Below are 22,363 nucleotides of genomic sequence, written 5' to 3'. Positions count from 1 at the left end.
CCCTCATATCGCACATAGCGCCCTCAGATCTCACATAGCGCCCTCAGATCCACATAGCGCCCTCAGATCTCACATAGCGCCCTCAGATCGCACATAGCGCCCTCAGATCGCACATAGCGCCCTCAGATCTCACATAGCGCCCTCAGATCCACATAGCGCCCTCAGATCGCACATAGCGCCCTCAGATCTCACATAGCGCCCTCAGATCCACATAGCGCCCTCAGATCTCACATAGCGCCCTCAGATCTCACATAGCGCCCTCAGATCCACATAGCGCCCTCAGATCTCACATAGCGCCCTCAGATCTCACATAGCGCCCTCAGATCCACATAGCGCCCTCAGATCCACATAGCGCCCTCAGATCCACATAGCGCCCTCAGATCCACATAGCGCCCTCAGATCTCACATAGCGCCCTCAGATCCACATAGCGCCCTCAGATCCACATAGCGCCCTCAGATCTCACATAGCGCCCTCAGATCTCACATAGCGCCCTCAGATCTCACATAGCGCCCTCAGATCCACATAGCGCCCTCAGATCTCACATAGCGCCCTCAGATCTCACATAGCGCCCTCAGATCTCACATAGCGCCCTCAGATCTCACATAGCGCCCTCAGATCCACAATCTGCCCTCAGATCGCACATCGAGCCCTCAGATCGCACATAGCGCCCTCAGATCGCACATCCTGCCCTCAGATCGCACATTACACCCTCAGATCGCACATCCTGCCCTCAGATCGCACATTACACCCTCAGATCGCACATCCTGCCCTCAGATCGCACATAGCGCCCTCAGATCGCACATCCTGCCCTCAGATCGCGCATCCTGCCCTCAGATCGCACATCCTGCCCTCAGATCGCGCATCCTGCCCTCAGATCGCACATCCTGCCCTCAGATCGCACATCCTGCCCTCAGATCGCACATAGCGCCCTCAGATCGCACATTACACCCTCAGATCGCACATCCTGCCCTCAGATCGCACATTACACCCTCAGATCGCACATCCTGCCCTCAGATCGCACATAGCGCCCTCAGATCGCACATAGTGCCCTCAGATCGCACATAGTGCCCTCAGATCGCACATTACACCCTCAGATCGCACATCCTGCCCTCAGATCGCACATTACACCCTCAGATCGCACATCCTGCCCTCAGATCGCACATAGCGCCCTCAGATCGCGCATAGTGCCCTCAGATCGCACATAGTGCCCTCAGATCGCACATTACACCCTCAGATCGCACATCCTGCCCTCAGATCCAAAGAGCGCCCATAGATCAACATCGAGCCCTCAGATCGCACATAGCGCCCTCAGATCGCACATTACACCCTCAGATCGCACATCCTGCCCTCAGATCGCACATTACACCCTCAGATCGCACATCCTGCCCTCAGATCGCACATCGTGCCCTCATATCGCACATAGCGCCCTCATATCGCACATAGCGCCCTCAGATCGCACATAGCGCCCTCAGATCGCACATAGTGCCCTCAGATCGCACATTACACCCTCAGATCGCACATCCTGCCCTCAGATCGCACATTACACCCTCAGATCGCACATCCTGCCCTCAGATCGCACATCCTGCCCTCAGATCGCACATAGCGCCCTCAGATCGCACATAGTGCCCTCAGATCGCACATCGCACCGTCAGATCGCACATACCGCCCTCAGATCCACATAGCGCCCTCAGATCCACATAGCGCCCTCAGATCGCACATAGCGCCCTCAGATCCACAACCTGCCCTCAGATCTCACATAGCGCCCTCAGATCCACATAGCGCCCTCAGATCGCACATAGCGCCCTCAGATCCACATAGTGCCCTCAGATCGCACATTACACCCTCAGATCGCACATCCTGCCCTCAGATCGCACATTACACCCTCAGATCAACATCGTGCTCTCAGATCCACATCATGCCCTCAGATTGGACATACCGCCCTCAGATCGCACATCGTGCCCTCAGATCGCACATCGAGCCCTCTGATCGCACATCGAGCCCTCAGATCTCACATAGCGCCCTCAGATCCACATAGCGCCCTCAGATCCACATAGCGCCCTCAGATCTCACATAGCGCCCTCAGATCTCACATAGCGCCCTCAGATCTCACATAGCGCCCTCAGATCTCACATAGCGCCCTCAGATCGCACATAGCGCCCTCAGATCCACATAGCGCCCTCAGATCTCACATAGCGCCCTCAGATCTCACATAGCGCCCTCAGATCCACATAGCGCCCTCAGATCCACATAGCGCCCTCAGATCGCACATAGCGCCCTCAGATCCACAACCTGCCCTCAGATCTCACATAGCGCCCTCAGATCCACATAGCGCCCTCAGATCGCACATAGCGCCCTCAGATCCACATAGCGCCCTCAGATCTCACATCGCGCCCTCAGATCCACATAGCGCCCTCAGATCTCACATAGCGCCCTCAGATCTCACATAGCGCCCTCAGATCCACATAGCGCCCTCAGATCTCACATAGCGCCCTCAGATCCACATAGCGCCCTCAGATCTCACATAGCGCCCTCAGATCTCACATAGCGCCCTCAGATCTCACATAGCGCCCTCAGATCTCACATAGCGCCCTCAGATCGCACATAGCGCCCTCAGATCGCACATCCTGCCCTCAGATCCACATCGTGCCCTCAGATCCACATAGCGCCCTCAGATCTCACATAGCGCCCTCAGATCTCACATAGCGCCCTCAGATCCACATAGCGCCCTCAGATCTCACATAGCGCCCTCAGATCGCACATCCTGCCCTCAGATCCACATCGTGCCCTCAGATCCACATAGCGCCCTCAGATCCACATAGCGCCCTCAGATCTCACATAGCGCCCTCAGATCCACATAGCGCCCTCAGATCCACATAGCGCCCTCAGATCCACATAGCGCCCTCAGATCCACATAGCGCCCTCAGATCCACATAGCGCCCTCAGATCCACATAGCGCCCTCAGATCTCACATAGCGCCCTCAGATCCACATAGCGCCCTCAGATCCACATAGCGCCCTCAGATCCACATAGCGCCCTCAGATCTCACATAGCGCCCTCAGATCCACATAGCGCCCTCAGATCTCACATAGCGCCCTCAGATCCACATAGCGCCCTCAGATCTCACATAGCGCCCTCAGATCCACATAGCGCCCTCAGATCTCACATAGCGCCCTCAGATCCACATAGCGCCCTCAGATCTCACATAGCGCCCTCAGATCCACATAGCGCCCTCAGATCTCACATAGCGCCCTCAGATCTCACATAGCGCCCTCAGATCCACATAGCGCCCTCAGATCTCACATAGCGCCCTCAGATCTCACATAGCGCCCTCAGATCCACATAGCGCCCTCAGATCCACATAGCGCCCTCAGATCCACATAGCGCCCTCAGATCTCACATAGCGCCCTCAGATCCACATCGTGCCCTCAGATCCACATAGCGCCCTCAGATCCACATAGCGCCCTCAGATCTCACATAGCGCCCTCAGATCTCACATAGCGCCCTCAGATCCACATAGCGCCCTCAGATCTCACATAGCGCCCTCAGATCTCACATAGCGCCCTCAGATCTCACATAGCGCCCTCAGATCCACATAGCGCCCTAAGATCCACATAGCGCCCTCAGATCCACAACCTGCCCTCAGATCCACAACCTGCCCTCAGATCGGACATCATGCCTTCAGATCTCACATAGCGCCCTCAGATCCACATAGCGCCCTCAGATCTCACATAGCGCCCTCAGATCCACATAGCGCCCTCAGATCCACATAGCGCCCTCAGATCCACATAGCGCCCTCAGATCCACATAGCGCCCTCAGATCTCACATAGCGCCCTCAGATCTCACATAGCGCCCTCAGATCCACATAGCGCCCTCAGATCTCACATAGCGCCCTCAGATCCACATAGCGCCCTCAGATCCACATAGCGCCCTCAGATCTCACATAGCGCCCTCAGATCTCACATAGCGCCCTCAGATCTCACATAGCGCCCTCAGATCTCACATAGCGCCCTCAGATCTCACATAGCGCCCTCAGATCTCACATAGCGCCCTCAGATCCACATAGCGCCCTCAGATCCACATAGCGCCCTCAGATCTCACATAGCGCCCTCAGATCTCACATAGCGCCCTCAGATCCACATAGCGCCCTCAGATCTCACATAGCGCCCTCAGATCTCACATAGCGCCCTCAGATCTCACATAGCGCCCTCAGATCCACATAGCGCCCTCAGATCCACATAGCGCCCTCAGATCCACATAGCGCCCTCAGATCTCACATAGCGCCCTCAGATCCACATAGCGCCCTCAGATCCACATAGCGCCCTCAGATCCACATAGCGCCCTCAGATCCACATAGCGCCCTCAGATCTCACATAGCGCCCTCAGATCCACATAGCGCCCTCAGATCCACATAGCGCCCTCAGATCTCACATAGCGCCCTCAGATCCACATAGCGCCCTCAGATCCACATAGCGCCCTCAGATCTCACATAGCGCCCTCAGATCCACATAGCGCCCTCAGATCCACATAGCGCCCTCAGATCCACATAGCGCCCTCAGATCCACATAGCGCCCTCAGATCTCACATAGCGCCCTCAGATCCACATAGCGCCCTCAGATCTCACATAGCGCCCTCAGATCCACATAGCGCCCTCAGATCTCACATAGCGCCCTCAGATCTCACATAGCGCCCTCAGATCCACATAGCGCCCTCAGATCTCACATAGCGCCCTCAGATCCACATAGCGCCCTCAGATCTCACATAGCGCCCTCAGATCCACATAGCGCCCTCAGATCTCACATAGCGCCCTCAGATCCACATAGCGCCCTCAGATCCACATAGCGCCCTCAGATCTCACATAGCGCCCTCAGATCTCACATAGCGCCCTCAGATCTCACATAGCGCCCTCAGATCCACATAGCGCCCTCAGATCTCACATAGCGCCCTCAGATCTCACATAGCGCCCTCAGATCTCACATAGCGCCCTCAGATCCACATAGCGCCCTCAGATCTCACATAGCGCCCTCAGATCCACATAGCGCCCTCAGATCCACATAGCACCCTCAGATCCACAACCTGCCCTCAGATCCACAACCTGCCCTCAGATCGGACATCATGCCTTCAGATCTCACATAGCGCCCTCAGATCTCACATAGCGCCCTCAGATCCACATAGCGCCCTCAGATCTCACATAGCGCCCTCAGATCTCACATAGCGCCCTCAGATCCACATAGCGCCCTCAGATCTCACATAGCGCCCTCAGATCTCACATAGCGCCCTCAGATCCACATAGCGCCCTCAGATCTCACATAGCGCCCTCAGATCGCACATCGAGCCCTCAGATCGCACATAGCGCCCTCAGATCGCACATCCTGCCCTCAGATCGCACATCCTGCCCTCAGATCGCACATTACACCCTCAGATCGCACATCCTGCCCTCAGATCGCACATTACACCCTCAGATCGCACATCCTGCCCTCAGATCGCACATCGAGCCCTCAGATCGCACATCCTGCCCTCAGATGGCACATTACACCCTCAGATCGCACATCCTGCCCTCAGATCGCACATCGCACCGTCAGATCGCACATACCGCCCTCAGATCCAAAGAGCGCCCATAGATCAACATCGTGCTCTCAGATCCACATCATGCCCTCAGATTGGACATACCGCCCTCAGATCGCACATAGCGCCCTCAGATCGCACATCGTGCCCTCAGATCGCACATCGTGCCCTCATATCGCACATCGAGCCCTCAGATCGCACATCGTGCCCTCAGATCGCACATCGTGCCCTCATATCGCACATCGAGCCCTCAGATCGCACATAGCGCCCTCAGATCGCACATTACACCCTCAGATCGCACATTGCGCCTTCAGATCGCACATAGCGCCTCCAGATCGCACATAGCGCCTTCAGATCGCACATAGCGCCCTCAGATCGCACATAGCGCCCTCAGATCGCACATAGCGCCCTCAGATCGCAGATCGTGCCCTCTGATCGCACATCCTGCCCTCAGATCGCACATCGAGCCCTCAGATCGCACATCGAGCCCTCAGATCGCACATAGCGCCCTCAGATCGCACATAGCGCCCTCAGATCGCACATCGTGCCCTCAGATCGCACATAGCGCCCTCAGATCGCACATCGTGCCCTCTGATCGCACATCCTGCCCTCAGATCGCACATCGAGCCCTCAGATCGCACATCGAGCCCTCAGATCGCACATTGCGCCTTCAGATCGCACATAGCGCCTCCAGATCGCACATAGCGCCTCCAGATCGCACATACCGCCCTCAGATGGCACATAGCGCCTCCAGATCGCACATACCGCCCTCAGATCCACAGAGCGCCCATACATCCACATCGTGCTCTCAGATCCACATCATGCCCACAGATCGGACATCATGCCTTCAGATTGCACATCGTGCCCTCGGATCGCACATCGTGCCCTCAGATCGCACCCTCAGATCGCACATAGCGCCTCCAGATCGCACAAAACGCCACAAGATCTCACATAGCGCCCTCATATCGCACATAGCGCCCTCAGATCTCACATAGCGCCCTCAGATCCACATAGCGCCCTCAGATCTCACATAGCGCCCTCAGATCGCACATAGCGCCCTCAGATCGCACATAGCGCCCTCAGATCTCACATAGCGCCCTCAGATCCACATAGCGCCCTCAGATCGCACATAGCGCCCTCAGATCTCACATAGCGCCCTCAGATCCACATAGCGCCCTCAGATCTCACATAGCACCCTCAGATCCACATAGCGCCCTCAGATCCACATAGCGCCCTCAGATCCACATAGCGCCCTCAGATCCACATAGCGCCCTCAGATCTCACATAGCGCCCTCAGATCTCACATAGCGCCCTCAGATCTCACATAGCGCCCTCAGATCCACATAGCGCCCTCAGATCTCACATAGCGCCCTCAGATCTCACATAGCGCCCTCAGATCTCACATAGCGCCCTCAGATCCACAACCTGCCCTCAGATCGGACATCATGCCTTCAGATCTCACATAGCGCCCTCAGATCTCACATAGCGCCCTCAGATCTCACATAGCGCCCTCAGATCTCACATAGCGCCCTCAGATCTCACATAGCGCCCTCAGATCTCACATAGCGCCCTCAGATCCACATAGCGCCCTCAGATCTCACATAGCGCCCTCAGATCTCACATAGCGCCCTCAGATCCACATAGCGCCCTCAGATCTCACATAGCGCCCTCAGATCTCACATAGCGCCCTCAGATCCACATAGCGCCCTCAGATCTCACATAGCGCCCTCAGATCTCACATAGCGCCCTCAGATCGCACATCGAGCCCTCAGATCGCACATAGCGCCCTCAGATCGCACATCCTGCCCTCAGATCGCACATCCTGCCCTCAGATCGCACATCCTGCCCTCAGATCGCACATTACACCCTCAGATCGCACATCCTGCCCTCAGATCGCACATAGCGCCCTCAGATCGCACATCCTGCCCTCAGATCGCACATTACACCCTCAGATCGCACATCCTGCCCTCAGATCGCACATCGCACCGTCAGATCGCACATACCGCCCTCAGATCCAAAGAGCGCCCATAGATCAACATCGTGCTCTCAGATCCACATCATGCCCTCAGATTGGACATACCGCCCTCAGATCGCACATAGCGCCCTCAGATCGCACATCGTGCCCTCAGATCGCACATCGTGCCCTCATATCGCACATCGAGCCCTCAGATCGCACATCGTGCCCTCAGATCGCACATCGTGCCCTCATATCGCACATCGAGCCCTCAGATCGCACATAGCGCCCTCAGATCGCACATTACACCCTCAGATCGCACATTGCGCCTTCAGATCGCACATAGCGCCTCCAGATCGCACATAGCGCCTTCAGATCGCACATAGCGCCCTCAGATCGCACATAGCGCCCTCAGATCGCACATAGCGCCCTCAGATCGCAGATCGTGCCCTCTGATCGCACATCCTGCCCTCAGATCGCACATCGAGCCCTCAGATCGCACATCGAGCCCTCAGATCGCACATAGCGCCCTCAGATCGCACATAGCGCCCTCAGATCGCACATCGTGCCCTCAGATCGCACATAGCGCCCTCAGATCGCACATCGTGCCCTCTGATCGCACATCCTGCCCTCAGATCGCACATCGAGCCCTCAGATCGCACATCGAGCCCTCAGATCGCACATTGCGCCTTCAGATCGCACATAGCGCCTCCAGATCGCACATAGCGCCTCCAGATCGCACATACCGCCCTCAGATGGCACATAGCGCCTCCAGATCGCACATACCGCCCTCAGATCCACAGAGCGCCCATACATCCACATCGTGCTCTCAGATCCACATCATGCCCACAGATCGGACATCATGCCTTCAGATTGCACATCGTGCCCTCGGATCGCACATCGTGCCCTCAGATCGCACCCTCAGATCGCACATAGCGCCTCCAGATCGCACAAAACGCCACAAGATCTCACATAGCGCCCTCATATCGCACATAGCGCCCTCAGATCTCACATAGCGCCCTCAGATCCACATAGCGCCCTCAGATCTCACATAGCGCCCTCAGATCGCACATAGCGCCCTCAGATCGCACATAGCGCCCTCAGATCTCACATAGCGCCCTCAGATCCACATAGCGCCCTCAGATCGCACATAGCGCCCTCAGATCTCACATAGCGCCCTCAGATCCACATAGCGCCCTCAGATCTCACATAGCACCCTCAGATCCACATAGCGCCCTCAGATCCACATAGCGCCCTCAGATCCACATAGCGCCCTCAGATCTCACATAGCGCCCTCAGATCTCACATAGCGCCCTCAGATCTCACATAGCGCCCTCAGATCCACATAGCGCCCTCAGATCTCACATAGCGCCCTCAGATCTCACATAGCGCCCTCAGATCTCACATAGCGCCCTCAGATCTCACATAGCGCCCTCAGATCCACAACCTGCCCTCAGATCGCACATCGAGCCCTCAGATCGCACATAGCGCCCTCAGATCGCACATCCTGCCCTCAGATCGCACATTACACCCTCAGATCGCACATCCTGCCCTCAGATCGCACATTACACCCTCAGATCGCACATCCTGCCCTCAGATCGCACATCGAGCCCTCAGATCGCACATAGCGCCCTCAGATCGCACATCCTGCCCTCAGATCGCACATCCTGCCCTCAGATCGCACATCCTGCCCTCAGATCGCACATCGCACCGTCAGATCGCACATACCGCCCTCAGATCCAAAGAGCGCCCATAGATCAACATCGAGCCCTCAGATCGCACATAGCGCCCTCAGATCGCACATTACACCCTCAGATCGCACATCCTGCCCTCAGATCGCACATTACACCCTCAGATCGCACATCCTGCCCTCAGATCGCACATAGCGCCCTCAGATCGCACATAGTGCCCTCAGATCGCACATAGTGCCCTCAGATCGCACATTACACCCTCAGATCGCACATCCTGCCCTCAGATCGCACATTACACCCTCAGATCGCACATCCTGCCCTCAGATCGCACATCGCACCGTCAGATCGCACATACCGCCCTCAGATCCAAAGAGCGCCCATAGATCAACATCGAGCCCTCAGATCGCACATAGCGCCCTCAGATCGCACATTACACCCTCAGATCGCACATCCTGCCCTCAGATCGCACATTACACCCTCAGATCGCACATCCTGCCCTCAGATCGCACATCGTGCCCTCATATCGCACATAGCGCCCTCAGATCGCACATAGCGCCCTCAGATCGCACATAGCGCCCTCAGATCGCACATAGTGCCCTCAGATCGCACATTACACCCTCAGATCGCACATCCTGCCCTCAGATCGCACATTACACCCTCAGATCGCACATCCTGCCCTCAGATCGCACATAGCGCCCTCAGATCGCACATAGTGCCCTCAGATCGCACATCGCACCGTCAGATCGCACATACCGCCCTCAGATCCAAAGAGCGCCCATAGATCAACATCGTGCTCTCAGATCCACATCATGCCCTCAGATTGGACATACCGCCCTCAGATCGCACATCGTGCCCTCAGATCGCACATCGTGCCCTCATATCGCACATCGAGCCCTCTGATCGCACATCGAGCCCTCTGATCGCACATCGAGCCCTCAGATCGCACATCGAGCCCTCAGATCGCACATAGCGCCCTCAGATCGCACATAGCGCCCTCAGATCGCACATCGTGCCCTCTGATCGCACATCCTGCCCTCAGATCGCACATCGAGCCCTCAGATCGCACATCGAGCCCTCAGATCGCACATTACACCCTCAGATCGCACATCCTGCCCTCAGATCGCACATCGCACCGTCAGATCGCACATACCGCCCTCAGATCCAAAGAGCGCCCATAGATCAACATCGTGCTCTCAGATCCACATCATGCCCTCAGATTGGACATACCGCCCTCAGATCGCACATCGTGCCCTCAGATCGCACATCGTGCCCTCATATCGCACATCGAGCCCTCAGATCGCACATAGCGCCCTCAGATCGCGCATAGTGCCCTCAGATCGCACATAGTGCCCTCAGATCGCACATTACACCCTCAGATCGCACATCCTGCCCTCAGATCGCACATCGCACCGTCAGATCGCACATACCGCCCTCAGATCCAAAGAGCGCCCATAGATCAACATCGAGCCCTCAGATCGCACATAGCGCCCTCAGATCGCACATTACACCCTCAGATCGCACATCCTGCCCTCAGATCGCACATTACACCCTCAGATCGCACATCGTGCCCTCAGATTGGACATACCGCCCTCAGATCGCACATCGTGCCCTCAGATCGCACATCGTGCCCTCATATCGCACATTGAGCCCTCAGATCGCACATAGCGCCCTCAGATCGCGCATAGTGCCCTCAGATCGCACATAGTGCCCTCAGATCGCACATTACACCCTCAGATCGCACATCCTGCCCTCAGATCGCACATCGCACCCTCAGATCGCACATAGCGCCCTCAGATCGCACATTACACCCTCAGATCGCACATCCTGCCCTCAGATCGCACATTACACCCTCAGATCGCACATCCTGCCCTCAGATCGCACATCGTGCCCTCATATCGCACATAGCGCCCTCATATCGCACATAGCGCCCTCAGATCGCACATAGCGCCCTCAGATCGCACATAGTGCCCTCAGATCGCACATTACACCCTCAGATCGCACATCCTGCCCTCAGATCGCACATAGCGCCCTCAGATCGCACATAGCGCCCTCAGATCGCACATAGTGCCCTCAGATCGCACATTACACCCTCAGATCGCACATCCTGCCCTCAGATCGCACATTACACCCTCAGATCGCACATCCTGCCCTCAGATCGCACATAGCGCCCTCAGATCGCACATAGTGCCCTCAGATCGCACATCGCACCGTCAGATCGCACATACCGCCCTCAGATCCAAAGAGCGCCCATAGATCAACATCGTGCTCTCAGATCCACATCATGCCCTCAGATTGGACATACCGCCCTCAGATCGCACATCGTGCCCTCAGATCGCACATCGTGCCCTCATATCGCACATCGAGCCCTCTGATCGCACATCGAGCCCTCAGATCGCACATCGAGCCCTCAGATCGCACATAGCGCCCTCAGATCGCACATAGCGCCCTCAGATCGCACATCGTGCCCTCTGATCGCACATCCTGCCCTCAGATCGCACATCGAGCCCTCAGATCGCACATCGAGCCCTCAGATCGCACATTACACCCTCAGATCGCACATCCTGCCCTCAGATCGCACATCGCACTGTCAGATCGCACATACCGCCCTCAGATCCAAAGAGCGCCCATAGATCAACATCGTGCTCTCAGATCCACATCATGCCCTCAGATTGGACATACCGCCCTCAGATCGCACATCGTGCCCTCAGATCGCACATCGTGCCCTCATATCGCACATCGAGCCCTCAGATCGCACATAGCGCCCTCAGATCGCACATTACACCCTCAGATCGCACATTGCGCCTTCAGATCGCACATAGCGCCTCCAGATCGCACATAGCGCCTTCAGATCGCACATAGCGCCCTCAGATCGCACATAGCGCCCTCAGATCGCACATAGCGCCCTCAGATCGCACATAGCGCCCTCAGATCGCACATAGCGCCCTCAGATCGCACATCGTGCCCTCTGATCGCACATCCTGCCCTCAGATCGCACATCGAGCCCTCAGATCGCACATCGAGCCCTCAGATCGCACATAGCGCCCTCAGATCGCACATAGCGCCCTCAGATCGCACATCGTGCCCTCTGATCGCACATCCTGCCCTCAGATCGCACATCGAGCCCTCAGATCGCACATCGAGCCCTCAGATCGCACATTACACCCTCAGATCGCACATTGCGCCTTCAGATCGCACATAGCGCCTCCAGATCGCACATACCGCCCTCAGATGGCACATAGCGCCTCCAGATCGCACATACCGCCCTCAGATCCACAGAGCGCCCATACATCCACATCGTGCTCTCAGATCCACATCATGCCCACAGATCGGACATCATGCCTTCAGATTGCACATCATGCCCTCGGATCGCACATCGTGCCCTCGGATCGCACATCGTGCCCTCAGATCGCACCCTCAGATCGCACATAGCGCCTCCAGATCGCACAAAACGCCACAAGATCTCACATAGCGCCCTCAGATCGCACATAGCGCCCTCATATCGCACATCGTGACCTGAGATCGCACATTGTGCCCTCAGATCTGACATAGCGCCCTCAGATCGCACATCGTGCTCTCAGATCCACATCGTGCCCTCAGATCTCACATAGCGCCCTCAGATCGCACATCATGCCCTCAGATCGCACATAGCGCCCTCAGATCTCACATAGCGCCCTCAGATCGCACATCGTGCCCTCAGATCTCACATAGCGCCCTCAGATCGCACATCATGCCCTCAGATCGCACATAGCGCCCTCAGATCGCACATAGCGCCCTCAGATCGCACATAGCGCCCTCAGATCGCACATCCTGCCCTCAGATCGGACATATCGCCCTCAGATCGCACATCGTGCCCTCAGATCTCGCATCCTGCCCTCAGATCGGACATATCGCCCTCAGATCGCACATCGTGCCCTCAGATCGGACATATCGCCCTCAGATCGCACCCTCAGATCGCACATAGCGCCTCCAGATCGCACATACCGCCCTCAGATCGCACATCGTGCCCTCAGATCGCACATCCTGCCCTCAGATCGGACATATCGCCCTCAGATCGCACATCGTGCCCTCAGATCGGACATATCGCCCTCAGATCGCACATCGTGCCCTCAGATCGGACATATCGCCCTCAGATCGCACCCTCAGATCGCACATAGCGCCCTCAGATCGCACATAGCGCCCTCAGATCGCACATAGCGCCCTCAGATCGAACATAGCGCCCTCAGATCGCACATAGCGCCCTCAGATCCACATCGTGCCCTCAGATCACACATCGTGCCCTCAGATCGCACATAGCGCCCTCAGATCCACATCGTGCCCTCAGATCACACATTGTGCCCTCAGATCGCACATCGTGCCCTCAGATCGCACATCGTGCCCTCAGATCGCACATAGCGCCCTCAGATCCACATCGTGCCCTCAGATCACACATTGTGCCCTCAGATCGCACATCGTGCCCTCAGATCGCACATCGTGCCCTCAGATCGGACATAGCGCCTCCAGATCGCACATAGCGCCCTCAGATCCACATCGTGCCCTCAGATCGCACATACCGCCCTCAGATCGCACATAGCGCCCTGAGATCGCACATAGCGCCCTGAGATCGCACATAGCACCCTCAGATCACACATCGTGCCCTCAGATCGCACATCGTGCCCTCAGATCGCACATCGTGCTCTCATATCGCACATAGCGCCCTGAGATCGCACATCGTGCCCTCAGATCGCACATCGTGCCCTCAGATCGCACATCGTGCCCTCAGATCGCACATCGTGCCCTCAGATCGCACATCGTGCCCTCAGATCGCACATCGTGCCCTCAGATCCACATCGTGCCCTCAGATCCACATCCTGCCCTCAGATCGCACATAGCGCCCTCAGATCCACATCGTGCCCTCAGATCGCACATAGCGCCCTCAGATCCACATCGTGCCCTCAGATCGCACATCGTGCCCTCAGATCGCACAAAGCGCCTTAAGATCCACATCGTGCCCTCAGATCGCACATCGTGCCCTCAGATCGCACATCGTGCCCTCAGATCCACATCGTGCCCTCAGATCGCACATCGTGCCCTCAGATCGCACAAAGCGCCTTAAGATCCACATCGTGCCCTCAGATCGCACATCGTGCCCTCAGATCGCACAAAGCGCCTTAAGATCCACATCATGCCCTCAGATGGCACATACAGCCCTCAGATCGCACATCGTGTCCTCAGATCGCACATCTTGCCCTCAGATCGCACATCGTGCCCTCAGATCGCACATCTTGCCCTCAGATCGCACATCGTGCCCTCAGATCGCACATCTTGCCCTCAGATCCACATAGCGCCCTCAGATCGCACATATTGCCTCCAGATCGCACATCATGCCCTCAGATCCACATAGTGCCCTCAGATCGCACATCGTGCCTCCAGATCGCACATCGTGCCTCCAGATCGCACATAGTGCCTCCAGATCGCACATCGTGCCTCCAGATCGCACATCGTGCCTCCAGATCGCACATAGTGCCTCCAGATCGCACATCGTGCCTCCAGATCGCACATCATGCCCTCAGATCCACATAGTGCCTCCAGATCGCACATCGTGCCTCCAGATCGCACATATTGCCTCCAGATCGCACATCGTGCCCTCATGGATCCTGCTTGAACCATGATTTTCTACATGAACAATTTATTGCTGCTCTGAGACTAAACACAAAGCACCTGTAGTTATTGGTAAAATAATCCCACCACACATGAAGGGGTTCCTTCTGCAGCTCGGAGGGTTGTAAAGGCATAACACACGGTCTGAGCGGCCTTTACAGAGCGCACGAATGCCGCTGAAAGTTGAGATGAAAGGTAAAAGAAAATCTCTGGGCCGGGACAGAGGCACATGCTTATAACAGATGCTGCCTACACGAGGAAATGAGATGCTGCCGTCGACCTCTTGCATGTCTGCAGAATGAAGTCTGTTGACATGCACGGTTTCTAGAAACGTTCCCACCGCCATGTCTCGATGCATCCCACCTGTGTCAACAGTAAAGCTGGAGTTTATAGAGTTTGTTGCGTGTTTTTTTGGGATTCTGGCATGCAGTGTCTGCGTCAGAAAGCATGCTGGTGACCCGAATGATTGTTGTACAACTAATCATTAACCATTATTACAACTAATCAAATGAGGTTCTGATTTCAAGGCAAACTGTGCTGACTGGAATCCTGTTGCCATAGCATCCATCAAGGGATCAATAAGCCCCAACAGAAGGCTGTATTAATAACACAAGCAGGAGAAGTCTGAGCGCAGTAGCCAACATTTTAAATGGTCACTGTGCATAATGGCTTTTACAAGTTTCCATCTGCCTTCTGGAGAAAAACAATTACCAAACATGAGGATTTGTATGTGATGTATGTACTTAGAAAATGTTTCTCGTAGCCTTTGGGTGTTTCCCACAAGCCTGAGCATGTGCACCAAAACATGGTACAATGTCTGCTAAATCTCCCTACTGAAAGTGTGTTGAGAGGGGATGTGTGCCGTCTTGCAGACTTTTGTAAGTCAGATCCTGTTTTTCAGCTCAACAATGTCATGAAGTGTCTGAAGCTAAAGGCAAGCTCTGCAACTGGAGCTGAAGGAGCGGCGGTGCATGCTTCCATACCGAAGATAAATGTTTACATGTGACTTATGTAGGAAACAATAATGAATTCCGTAAATAGCGGCAGCTGGGGCCTGAATTAATGTTCATTTAACCGTTTCCAGACAACGCCATGTTTCCTGTACCCTGTACCCTATCTGGATTAGGGAATCCGATCGTGGCCTGTAATCTACATGTGGGGGTGAATACGAGGAGATCTGAAGCAGGGCTTGATGTTGTACAACTGTCATGCTTAACAAGAAAACAGACTGGATTTAGTTTATAAATCACTGCAGCTACAATTTGCACAACTGACATGTAAATGCTGCTTTACTCACAATCTCCTTGATAACTTTTTCCACAACGCCTTCGTCCTGCAGGTTGTGAAGGTAGCGGGAAGCCGGGGAACTCGCTATCCGGCGCAGCTGTTCTACGTTGGCAGGCTCGTTCGCCTCTCGTGTGATTCCTATGGTGAAGAATTGGACGCCCTGGTTCTTTGCATCAGTCACCACTGAGAATATGTCCGGGTTCCTTGGGTGCGAAATGCCATCAAAGAGCAGGATGGCCACCTTGATGCTGCCGGGATCCGACTCCTCCAAGTAGATTCGGGTCAAGTTGGTGATGGCATAGGTGGTGTAGGTGCCATGGCCGATGTAAACAATCGGAGCAATTCTGGCCTTGAAGTTTTCTATGCCCCTCCACTGCTTGAAGGTCTGCTCCACGATGACATGGCTGCTGTACTGCAGGAGGGCTGCACGGGAGCTGAGGCCCCTGCCAGTCTGCAGCCGGAGGCCTTGGAGCCGGTCCATCACATCTGTGGCAAAGCGCTTCTCCTGGTCGTGGTTGCTCTTGGCGCTTTCCGAGCTGTCAATTAGGAAGGCCAACTCCAAACTGCAGTCCTCATCGATGAGAGCTGTGCAGCACAGGGAGGAAGGGTTAGCGGCAGCTTTTGCAACGCTGTGGCTAAATTTTCCAGTCCAGGTCTATCTCAGTTTCCAAGAATTATACATCTTTATCATGTCCAGAGCATCTCTTAGCTGTGAACTCATGTGGTGCATTAAGATAAAGATTAGCTAAGGTTTTCAGCTGGCAACATCTGTTAGCCACCATTTCAAGCTATTTTAAGAAGGGTTGTGTGTTTAAAATTAGGTTGAAAATAAGGCAGTAAAAGAAATAAGTTGGAATAATGCAAAAACTTTAAATAAAGTACGTCGCCTGATTTGGCCACATATTTAGCCTGCGATGAGAAATAATCTGTAGATATTATCAATCATGAAGCATCTCCTCTCCCTGGAAAATCATCAGAACATGTTCCAGCAACAAATCACTCAATCGTCAAAGCTCTACACGCTGTATAAGCTCCACATGCTCTATAAGCTCTACAAGCTCCACATGCTCTACAAGCTCCACATGCTCTACAAGCTCCACATGCTCTACAAGCTCTACACGCTCTACAAGCTCCACATGCTCTACAAGCTCTACAAGCTCCACATGCTCTATAAGCTCTACAAGCTCCACATGCTCTACAAGCTCTACAAGCTCCACATGCTCTACAAGCTCTACAAGCTCCACATGCTCTATAAGCTCTACAAGCTCCACATGCTCTACAAGCTCCACATGCTCTACATGCTCTACAAGCTCTACAAGCTCCACATGCTCTATAAGCTCTACAAGCTCCACATGCTCTACAAGCTCTACAAGCTCCACATGCTCTACAAGCTCTACAAGCTCCACATGCTCTATAAGCTCTACAAGCTCCACATGCTCTACAAGCTCCACATGCTCTACAAGCTCCACATGCTCTATAAGCTCCACATGCTCTACAAGCTCTACAAGCTCCACATGCTCTATAAGCTCTACAAGCTCCACATGCTCTACAAGCTCTACAAGCTCCACATGCTCTATAAGCTCTACAAGCTCCACATGCTCTACAAGCTCTACAAGCTCCACATGCTCTACAAGCTCTACAAGCTCCACATGCTCTATAAGCTCTACAAGCTCCACATGCTCTACAAGCTCTACAAGCTCCACATGCTCTATAAGCTCCACATGCTCTACAAGCTCTACAAGCTCCACATGCTCTATAAGCTCCACATGCTCTACAAGCTCTACAAGCTCCACATGCTCTATAAGCTCCACATGCTCTACAAGCTCTACAAGCTCCACATTCTCTACAAGCTCCACATGCTCTACAAGCTCCACATGCTCTACAAGCTCCACATGCTCCACATGCTCTATAAGCTCCACATGCTCTACAAGCTCTACAAGCTCCACATTCTCTACAAGCTCCACATGCTCTACAAGCTCCACATGCTCTATAAGCTCTACAAGCTCCACATGCTCTACAAGCTCCACATGCTCTATAAGCTCTACAAGCTCCACATTCTCTACAAGCTCCACATGCTCTACAAGCTCTACAAGCTCCACATTCTCTACAAGCTCCACATGCTCTACAAGCTCCACATGCTCTATAAGCTCCACAAGCTCCACATGCTCTACAAGCTCCACATGCTCTATAAGCTCTACAATCTCCACATGCTCTATAAGCTCTATAAGCTACACATGCTCTATAAGCTCTACAATCTCCACATGCTCTATAAGCTCTATAAGCTACACATGCTCTATAAGCTCTACAAGCTCTACATGCTATATAAGCTCCACATGCTCTATAAGCTCTACAAGCTCCACATGCTCTATAAGCTCTATAAGCTACACATGCTCTATAAGCTCTACAATCTCCACATGCTCTATAAGCTCTATAAGCTACACATGCTCTATAAGCTCTACAAGCTCTACATGCTATATAAGCTCCACATGCTCTATAAGCTCTACAATCTCCACATGCTCTATAAGCTCTATAAGCTACACATGCTCTATAAGCTCTACAAGCTCCACATGCTCTATAAGCTCCACATGCTCTACAAGCTCTACATGCTATATAAGCTCCACATGCTCTATAAGCTCTACAAGCTCCACATGCTCTATAAGCTCTATAAGCTCCACATGCTCTATAAGCTCTACAAGCTCTACATGCTATATAAGCTCCACATGCTCTATAAGCTCTACAGGCTCCACATGCTCTATAAGCTCTATAAGCTCCACATGCTCTATAAGCTCTACAAGCTCCACATGCTCTATAAGCTCCACATGCTCTACAAGCTCTACAAGCTCCACATGCTCTATAAGCTCCACATGCTCTATAAGCTACACATCTCTATAAGCTCCACATGCTCTATAAGCTCCACATGCTCTATAAGCTACACATCTCTATAAGCTCCACATGCTCTACAAGCTCCACATGATCTATAAGCTCCCCATGCTCTATAAGCTCTACAAGCTCCACATGCTCTACAAGCTCCACATGCTCTATAAGCTCTACAAGCTCCACATGCTCTATAAGCTCCACATGCTCTATAAGCTGTACAAGCTCCACATGCTCTACAAGCTCCACATGCTCTATAAGCTCTACAAGCTCCACATGCTCTATAAGCTCCACATGCTCTATAAGCTCCACATGCTCTATAAGCTCTACAAGCTCCACATGCTCTACAAGCTCCACATGCTCTATAAGCTCTACAAGCTCTACACGCTCTACAAGCTCCACATGCTCTATAAGCTCTACAAGCTCCACATGCTCTACAAGCTCTACAAGCTCCACATTCTCTACAAGCTCCACATGCTCTACAAGCTCCACATGCTCTATAAGCTCTACAAGCTCCACATGCTCTATAAGCTCCACATGATCTATAAGCTCCACATGCTCTATAAGCTCTACAAGCTCGTCATGCTCTATAAGCTCCACAAGCTCCACATGCTCTATAAGCTCTACAAGCTCCACATGCTCTATAAGCTCTACAAGCTCGTCATGCTCTATAAGCTCCACAAGCTCCACATGCTCTATAAGCTCTACAAGCTCCACATGCTCTATAAGCTCTACAAGCTCCACATGCTCTATAAGCTCTATAAGCTACACATGCTCTATAAGCTCTACAAGCTCCACATGCTCTATAAGCTCCACATGCTCTACAAGCTCTACATGCTATATAAGCTCCACATGCTCTATAAGCTCTACAAGCTCCACATGCTCTATAAGCTCTATAAGCTACACATGCTCTATAAGCTCTACAAGCTCCACATGCTCTATAAGCTCTATAAGCTCCACATGCTCTATAAGCTCTACAAGCTCTACATGCTATATAAGCTCCACATGCTCTATAAGCTCTACAAGCTCTACATGCTATATAAGCTCTACAAGCTCTACATGCTATATAAGCTCCACATGCTCTATAAGCTCTACAAGCTCCACATGCTCTATAAGCTCTATAAGCTCCACATGCTCTATAAGCTCTACAAGTTCCACATGCTCTATAAGCTCCACATGCTCTACAAGCTCCACATGCTCTATAAGCTCTACAAGCTCCACATGCTCTATAAGCTCCACATGATCTATAAGCTCCACATGCTCTATAAGCTCTAAAGGCTCCACATGCTCTATAAGCTCTACAAGCTCTACACGCTCTACAAGCTCCACATGCTCTATAAGCTCTACAAGCTCCACATGCTCTATAAGCTCTATAAGCTCCACATGCTCTATAAGCTCTTCAAGCTCCACATGCTCTATAAGCTCCACATGCTCTATAAGCTCTACAAGCTCCACATGCTCTACAAGCTCTACAAGCTCCACATGCTCTACAAGCTCCACATGCTCTACAAGCTCCACATGCTCTATAAGCTCTACAAGCTCTACATGCTCTATAAGCTCCACATGCTCTACAAGCTCTACAAGCTCCACATTCTCTACAAGCTCCACATGCTCTACAAGCTCCACATGCTCTATAAGCTCTACAAGCTCCACATGCTCTATAAGCTCCACATGATCTATAAGCTCCACATGCTCTATAAGCTCTACAAGCTCCACATGCTCTACAAGCTCCACATGCTCTATAAGCTCTACAAGCTCGTCATGCTCTATAAGCTCCACAAGCGCCACATGCTCTATAAGCTCTACAAGCTCCACATGCTCTATAAGCTCTACAAGCTCCACATGCTCTATAAGCTCTACAAGCTCCACATGCTCTATAAGCTCTATAAGCTACACATGCTCTACATGCTCTACAAGCTCCACATGCTTTATAAGCTCCACATGCTCTACAAGCTCTACATGCTATATAAGCTCCACATGCTCTATAAGCTCTACAAGCTCCACATGCTCTATAAGCTCTATAAGCTCCACATGCTCTATAAGCTCTACAGGCTCTACATGCTATATAAGCTCCACATGCTCTATAAGCTCTACAAGCTCCACATGCTCTATAAGCTCTATAAGCTCCACATGCTCTATAAGCTCCACAAGCTCCACATGCTCTATAAGCTCCACATGCTCTACAAGCTCTACATGCTATATAAGCTCCACATGCTCTATAAGCTCTACAAGCTCCACATGCTCTACAAGCTCTACAAGCTCCACATGCTCTATAAGCTCCACATGCTGTATAAGCTCCACATGCTCTATAAGCTACACATCTCTATAAGCTCCACATGCTCTATAAGCTCTACAAGCTCCACATGCTCTACAAGCTACACATCTCTATAAGCTCCACATGCTCTACAAGCTCCACATGCTCTATAAGCTCCACATGCTGTATAAGCTCCACATGCTCTATAAGCTACACATCTCTATAAGCTCCACATGCTCTATAAGCTCTACAAGCTCCACATGCTCTATAAGCTCCACATGCTCTATAAGCTACACATCTCTATAAGCTCCACATGCACTATAAGCTCTACAAGCTCCACATGCTCTATAAGCTCCACATGATCTATAAGCTCCACATGCTCTATAAGCTCTACAAGCTCCACATGCTCTACAAGCTCCACATGCTCTATAAGCTCTACAAGCTCCACATGCTCTATAAGCTCCACATGCTCTATAAGCTCTACAAGCTCCACATGCTCTACAAGCTCCACATGCTCTATAAGCTCTACAAGCTCCACATGCTCTATAAGCTCCACATGATCTATAAGCTCCACATGCTCTATAAGCTCTAAAAGCTCCACATGCTCTACAAGCTCCACATGCTCTATAAGCTCTACAAGCTCCACATGCTCTATAAGCTCTACAAGCTCCACATGCTCTACAAGCTCTACAAGCTCCACATGCTCTACAAGCTCCACATGCTCTACAAGCTCCACATGCTCTATAAGCTCTACAAGCTCCACATGCTCTACAAGCTCTACAAGCTCCACATGCTCTACAAGCTCCACACGCTCTACAAGCTCCACATGCTCTATAAGCTCTACAAGCTCCACATGCTCTATAAGCTCTACAAGCTCCACATGCTCTATAAGCTCTTCAAGCTCCACATGCTCTATAAGCTCTACAAGCTCCACGTGCTCTATAAGCTCCACATGCTGTATAAGCTCCACATGCTCTATAAGCTCTACAAGCTCCACATGCTCTATAAGCTCCACATGCTCTACAAGCTCTACAAGCTCTACAAGCTCCACATGCTCTACAAGCTCCACGTGCTCTATAAGCTCCACATGCTCTATAAGCTC

General features: G+C 53.0%; 1 protein-coding gene across 1 annotated transcript in view; it reads right to left on the bottom strand.

Annotated features, from left to right (window-relative positions):
- The window catches only part of LOC306774178 (uncharacterized protein), a gene marked incomplete at its 5' end in the record, with an annotated part of 644,048 nt that overhangs the window by 582,898 nt on the left and 38,787 nt on the right, over nt 1–22,363 (bottom strand). Inside the window, one exon of the mRNA XM_079264158.1 lies at nt 16,144–16,718. Within this exon, the coding sequence (XP_079120284.1) occupies nt 16,144–16,718 (575 nt within the window). The remainder of the gene's footprint in view (nt 1–16,143; nt 16,719–22,363) is intronic.

The sequence above is a fragment of the Telmatherina bonti genome (assembly GCF_933228915.1).
Source record: "Telmatherina bonti genome assembly, chromosome: 24".
NCBI lineage: Eukaryota > Metazoa > Chordata > Actinopteri > Atheriniformes > Telmatherinidae > Telmatherina > Telmatherina bonti.
The sequence above is the reverse complement of the archived record's forward strand: the minus strand, read 5'-3'. Positions and strand labels throughout refer to the sequence as shown.